Source organism: Sinohyriopsis cumingii, chromosome 6 (genome assembly GCF_028554795.1).
Source record: "Sinohyriopsis cumingii isolate HCF-2022 chromosome 6, ASM2855479v2, whole genome shotgun sequence".
Lineage (NCBI taxonomy): Eukaryota > Metazoa > Mollusca > Bivalvia > Unionida > Unionidae > Sinohyriopsis > Sinohyriopsis cumingii.
This window is the reverse complement of record NC_142966.1, coordinates 127,167,325-127,174,117: the sequence shown is the minus strand read 5'-3', so window position 1 is coordinate 127,174,117 and position 6,793 is coordinate 127,167,325. Positions and strand designations below refer to the sequence as shown.

Here is a 6,793-nt window from a genome sequence, read left to right as displayed (position 1 = left end):
GTATATAACAACTTTTTAATTGTTCGAATGAATTTTCCATCCTAATTAGACCTGAAATATTATTTCTTCTTATGATATTAAGGAATATGCACTTTCCTACGTAATTTACATATGTTGTTAATGTTAGACATTTACAAGCACGTTGATAATGCGTAATGCAAAGTGAAAACCTTATTTCTATATAACACCCACCCCCACCCCCACCCCATATATATATATATATATATATATATATATATATATATATATATATATATATATATATATATATATATATATATATAAATTCAGATAAAGACTGAACACGTTTTCTGATGACAAATAATTCATAATGTTTAGCTATTGGATGAGTTGCGGTGAATTCTATTACGTACATTTTAGGCATATGTGTCACAGTTGAAACAAGATGAATAGATGGGTATCGTTGCACATTTAGCTACATGGGAATGTCGGTTGGGAAATCAATTAAAGAAGACAGCCAATCCATTATTCACCTTAGATATGACAAAGCAAAGTTTGCACCAACACATGGCCAAACATATATATTATTGTAGCGTGGAAAATCTTTTATACCTAAAATTGTTTATTTGACCAAATCCTTCACTTACAAAAACGGAAAAACTTATTCTTTATATATACAAAAACTGATCTTAATCCGCATAATGACTGATACTATCTTCGTGCGTTACATTAAGTTTTCAAAAACAAAATAAAATACAGAAGTTAATAATGTGGAAAGACTTTTAATTCAAACAATAGCGAGCTACAGTGAACACATTTGCTATATAAGCTGCAACTTGGTTCAGGAAGGTAACGCAACTTTAAAAATGTATTCAGATCTCCATCATCCAAGTACTCATAATATGTGTAAGCATTTGACAGGTAAATAAAAGCCACTCAAATGTGAATATTCCATTGAACCGCCATTAATATAAGCTCAGAACTGTGAACAGGGTATGATTATGAAGAGTGAATAATACCTATGGTGTTTATCGTAGAGCAATCGCTATTGTTTGACCGACTACCCGACACCAAGCAAGGAAGGTATATCCTAAAAATGTCGCCATTTTATATCCTAAAAATGTCGCCATTTGTAACAATTGTCGTAAAATAAAGGTTACTTTTGACTAAGAAAACCCATACATTAAAACAATATATTCACTCGTCATCGAAATATGCTTGCTAATTCGGGCATATATTTCATAATTCTGTGTGGTCCATTTCTCTCATATAATGCTCAAATCCAATGGCAGGTTGTGGATTGTAGGAAAACTGAAAAAGAAAGGATGGCATACACAACGTGATTGTGGCAAATTTAGGAGAGCAAAGCGTTTAATCTGGCAGCTTCCCCAAGGATTTGTACTGCCAGCGTCCTAAACAAAATCGTGAAGGTTTAACAATGAGTAATAACAATTAAAGTGAATTTAAGCAGCCACATACTGTTGAAAAAAATGAGACGCTAGCTCTGGTTGTAGGATTAGGGCTTTGTGATGTAAAATACAATATAATAACAATATATTTTATTTGTACATTCCATTGTGATCATGTAATATTGGCGGAGATGACATATTCGGAACTACCGCAGCTATTTCTATAAAACATAATTACATCTCTAAATTATGTGCTTTAGTGTCATTTTTAAAAGAACTTTTTCATTTTGTTCGCCAGAAATGTCATCAACAGAACAAAAAGAAACATTCTATTCGGATCACCTCAGCTATTTCCATTATTGGTTTGACCGAATGGTTTCGAATGAAAATAGTTTGATCATTCAAAACTTCTCGGCCAATCAATGCTTCGCAAAATCGATGAAGTGGTCCGAATGACTGGTATCGACATAATTTTGACGTATAATCGGTAGGATTGACCTCATAGTTGCGAAGGTCGGGATAGTGACAGAGGGTATGGTAATCCTTTTCCTGGGATTCGTCAGCATGTCAAGTTTTATTTGTGCTATCGTCTGTAATAGGCATTGAAATTAAAATGAAATTGTGATTGATTTATCATTTTTATAATTTGAATATTAATTAAAAAAATTAAAACTTTTATAAAAATACAATACAATTGGTATTTATTTATGAAACTATGAGTGATTTGTAAAACTGTATCAAAACTGTCTCAAAAATATTAAAGAAGCTTGATTCTTTGATCGGTATGGTAACTGAGCCTTTGTGTTTTGACCACACGCAAGTAAGCTATGGCATGATATGACCCTTTAATTTGGCCACTTTCTTGTAAAATAAATTAAACTCTGTAGCAAACCACTCTGAAGCCAAATATAAAATAATGCAACCAACACAGATAAATAGAAAGCAAATTCATTGAATAGGTCCATATTTGTTATTTCTAACTCGCATGCCATTTAAATCCATAGGAAATTAACCAAGAATTAGTTTTATCCGATTTTTCCTGGAGATTCGCTAGGCAGTGAAGAACACTAGTTATATAGAAAACAGTATTAAGGTCTAACAGAAAATAACATGTTTATTGAGCTCAATATCTTGGCACTCGAGTAGGATGCCAAAGCAAAACCGGTGTCAGTCAATTATGGAGAACTCACATGTACTAAAGGTTCTAGCCATTTCATTAAAACGCAACAATCTGACATCGTTTTATTATATGCTGAATCATAATCATGGTAAGTGTAGAAAAACGACGGAAATATGTACGGAACTTATTTGATGTAGTAATGTCTTTACAGGAAGGCCAAGAAAGGACATTAACAAAAACCTTTTGGGAAAACAAACTTTTTCGAGAAAGCATCTAGTTAAATAAATATACAGTGGAACGCTTAAAACAAAGCATACAGTGTTCGTTAATGAATAATATTGTAATCGTATTTAAATTATGACAAGTTTCCGCAAAATCAGTAATTTATAAGCAGCAAAGACAGCATGGAAGGACCCACAATTTGTTCTACTGGGTAGTGATGGTTTATTTTTATAGAATGCCCATCTTTCTCTTCTTGTTTACTGAAAAGTTCACTTTTCTTTAACACACGTAAAAGACAGATTAAACGTGTTCCTTACACCTCATTCCCTTCTTGAGATAGGTCACTTTAAAGACACATAATACTATAACTAAATAGCTAGCTAGCTAGCTAGCGGACTAAGTAATTGTATGGGTACATTAGCTATACTGATACATGGCTGATATATTTAAAAACATACCATCGCTTGCTGGTTTTCTGTTGTATTATAACTGTGGGGCATCCCCTCCGGTCCCCCGTTTTCTTTCTCTGTTGTCGGCGTCATAACTAAAGTGGTCACAGTTTCTGTAGCTGTCATATAAGACACCTATAATACAGAAGCAATGATTTTCATATTATAAGTAATGAAAATATTTCTGGTGTCCGTTTATTGCCAACTACATAAAGGGAAGATTGAAAAGGATTGTCTTTGAAGTGTATATATGGATATGTGTTCGAGAGAGAGGGAGAAAAAGAGAGAACATTCCTCCAGTGTAATAGATAAAGACGGCTTACCGTAGTCATCCATTATAACACAAAAACCTGGCTATTTTCTAGATTTGTCTAGAAGATTATTGTATCACTGTTGCGCAATAAATTAATTGTTGTGACTGTTATCAAGGAAGATAACTAAGTACAATGCAAGAACTGCCTGCATCATTTTTTATACCACTGTTTTGAAAGATTTTTTCTCATAGCTTAATCAAATGTGTCACTTCTAACCGTGTAGATACGGCTACATCTTGGTGAGTCAGAGGTACAGAATCACTGTAAGGAAAGACAGAGTCTTCTGATCCTCGATGAATGAACTGATTTTGCGCAAACTTGTTCTCAATTTATACGCAATTTTGAACATATACTCACTGCCAAATAGGGGCCCCGAGTGGCCGAGTGGTCTAAAGCGCTCTCCGTCACGGATCACTGCCATCTCACCTCTGTTTGCGGCGGTTCGAGTCTCGGGCTCGACCAATGTGGATATGTGAGAAAGCTTGCCGGTAGCGTCTCGTGGGTCAGTGGTTCTTTCCGGGGTTTTCCCGAGTTCTTCCTCCACCATTAAAACTGGCCGCCATGTATAGCCTATCTTGTGCTGAAAAATGGCGTTAAACCCTATACCAACAACAACAACAAAAAAAATCACTGCCAAATATGGACATTCGTCAAGATGCTTGTGTTCATTCAGTTCGAATCAGAACGAGGCTCCCGTCTCTTCCCTACTGGCTCTGTTTGCGTTTGTGTAAGTGATGAGACAGACAATTCTGCTGCATCGGCTTATTCGTTTCAAGAAACGTGTGAATTTTCTAGCTTACTCATCCAAAGGCAATTCAGGAATTTGCCTAGTCGGCAACTTACAACCGAGTCTAAAATTTGCTGACTTTTCGATACAAGAAAAATGTATTTTAATTCAATTTAGAGAAAATGTCAATCTTAATACGTTTACTCAACAATTTTGTCCTAATACCACAGCTAAAGAGTGTGAACATCAATAGAACTGTAATAGAACTGAAGGAAATTCAATTAACATAATGATTAAAGAAGGTTTATAAGTGAGGATTATGCATTGTCAATGCCAGCTAAAACGTTCTATACGATATTTTTGAACGCATCATGCAGCTCATAAAGCACTGCAAATAAGCAAATACTTGATGGACACTTATGACAGCAAAACACATACTCTCAGGGTCCAGTTTCTGTATGAAAGGAACAAGGAAAGCAGGTTTCTATAATCTACAGAGTTAAAGACTTAATTGAAAATGAATATGATCATCTCCAAAAGAATACACAGTTGGTATATGAGGTACTGAGAACAACAAATGATTATGACATGGTATTTAGAGGACTTTATAGAAAGCACATCAATGACAAACACGTGTCACATTTATCAAAAGCAAGCAGACGACATAAAACATTGTGATCACTATCACTAACATGTTTGTGCAGTCCAGTTCATCAGGACTGCAGGATAAACTTAAAGATATCCAGAATGTATACCCTAGCTTACAGAGCCTGGATCAGGCTGTGATGTTCACAAATTGATCCGAATATTGGCGAAAAATGACCCACGTCAACAAGAAACGTGAATAAAAAAATTCAATCCAACCAACCATGAAATGTATATTTAATTGTCAAAGGATCTCAAAGTCGACAAATTTTGTAACGTTGGTAGAGAAGTTCAAAACTCAAAAGGAGACTTCGATTCCTAGATAGCTAAAGATTTATGGGGCAAACGCTGGAACAGATGCCAACCAATTTCAAGTGATGCAAAATTCAGACAAACCATGATAGACTTTAACATGAAAAACAAGGTTATCTATCTCTGCGAGTATTTTGTCAGCGTAGAGAAAACTTGATAAAACGAGCTTACCACATTGAAGTTGTAAATAGTCATCATTCAAAGACAGTCCTATTTTGCAAGAAGAATACGAATTTGTCAGAGGGAATGAAGGTTATAAATGGACTTGATGAGAGCTTCTTTTTTTTTCTTTTTCTTTTTACAAATGGATGATTAATGTTGCCGTTTAGGAAACAGATGGAAAACCTCTGAAAACGTGCTAAAGCCAAAATATGTGCAGACAAATGTTATTTGTTTACCAGACAGACGTTTCATTTACAAGAAGGACAGTTACAGATGCCATTTTTGTAATGGCTATTAAGTAAAATGAAAATGTCAAATTATCAAAACTTACAGACATGAACTCTACTCTTTTAGGACAGACAAAGAAGAAAAGAAAGTTTGTCAGGGAATAAAACGAATCAATACTAGAGAAGAGTTTAAAGATTTTAGATGCATAGAAATTGTATGTATAATCATGGCTAGGATGTCATGGTGCTGTATTATATTTAATTAATAGAAATTGTATATATAATCATGGCTAGGATGTCATGGTGCTGTATTATATTTAATTAATAGAAATTGTATATATAATCATGGCTAGGATGTCATGGTGCTGTATTATATTTAATTAATAGAAATTGTATATATAATCAAAAGAATAATTATCAGAATATGACTATAATTTGATCATGCAAACACAGGTTATATAATGTAACACGGCAGACCGTTGTACTGTCTTTGGCGACAAGGTTTATTTGGTCTATACCTGTACTACAGTATTTTATATTTATGTAAATTAAGAATGAAGAAATATACTGGCAGAATATATACAGTCTAGAACGTTGAAACTACTAGGTGCACCATCAGTTGACTTTTCTTGTCAAGTAGTTTACATCCAGTGGTATCGAGAAACCACACACATATCGCCTCATTTCTTCTAGTGTTTTTCGTTTATCAAGGACAAGAAACAACACATATATTTTAACTGCCGTGATTTTATACTGAGTGATGCTAATTATAATTTGTCAAGGAATGTTAAGACGTCATCGTGTGTGAAGTACAACTTGCAATTTCAGGGGTATTTGACGATTTGTGGAATTATTGGTAGCTTTGTAACCAAACAGATGTTGCGGTCTTATCAGTACTTTTCCCATTTATTATTTCATTTCTAATGGTACGATATTATGTTCATCTCATGCACTTTCCATTACGTTCTTGTCTTTTGAATAGAAGGTCACAAGGAGTCTACCATTTTCCTTCATGTCCTGGAGAAGTGAATTGTAACCCACACGCGAATTATTTAGTGACTGCCATCAAAAGCTATCTCAGTTAGATTGGTTGCCATCATCTTTGCGTCTTCGAGGCTAAGGGTCGTATATGAGACAAACTGTTCTAGTGCCTTCAAAGATTATTCTGTAAAGATGATTTCTGCTGATTCATCACTAATGAGTTTAAGAACTCGGTCGCTGCAAATGTCACTATGTTTGCATATA

General features: G+C 34.5%; 1 protein-coding gene across 1 annotated transcript in view; it reads right to left on the bottom strand.

Annotated features, from left to right (window-relative positions):
- Positions 1–1,200: 1,200 nt before the first annotated feature.
- Positions 1,201–6,793, bottom strand: part of LOC149797916 (glutamate receptor 2-like) — a 69,220-nt gene continuing 63,627 nt past the window's right edge. The window contains exons 15-16 of the mRNA XM_089960816.1: positions 3,171–3,296; positions 1,201–1,272 (exon numbers count right to left, since the gene is read on the bottom strand). Coding sequence (XP_089816942.1) covers positions 1,201–1,272; positions 3,171–3,296 — 198 coding nt within the window. The remainder of the gene's footprint in view (positions 1,273–3,170; positions 3,297–6,793) is intronic.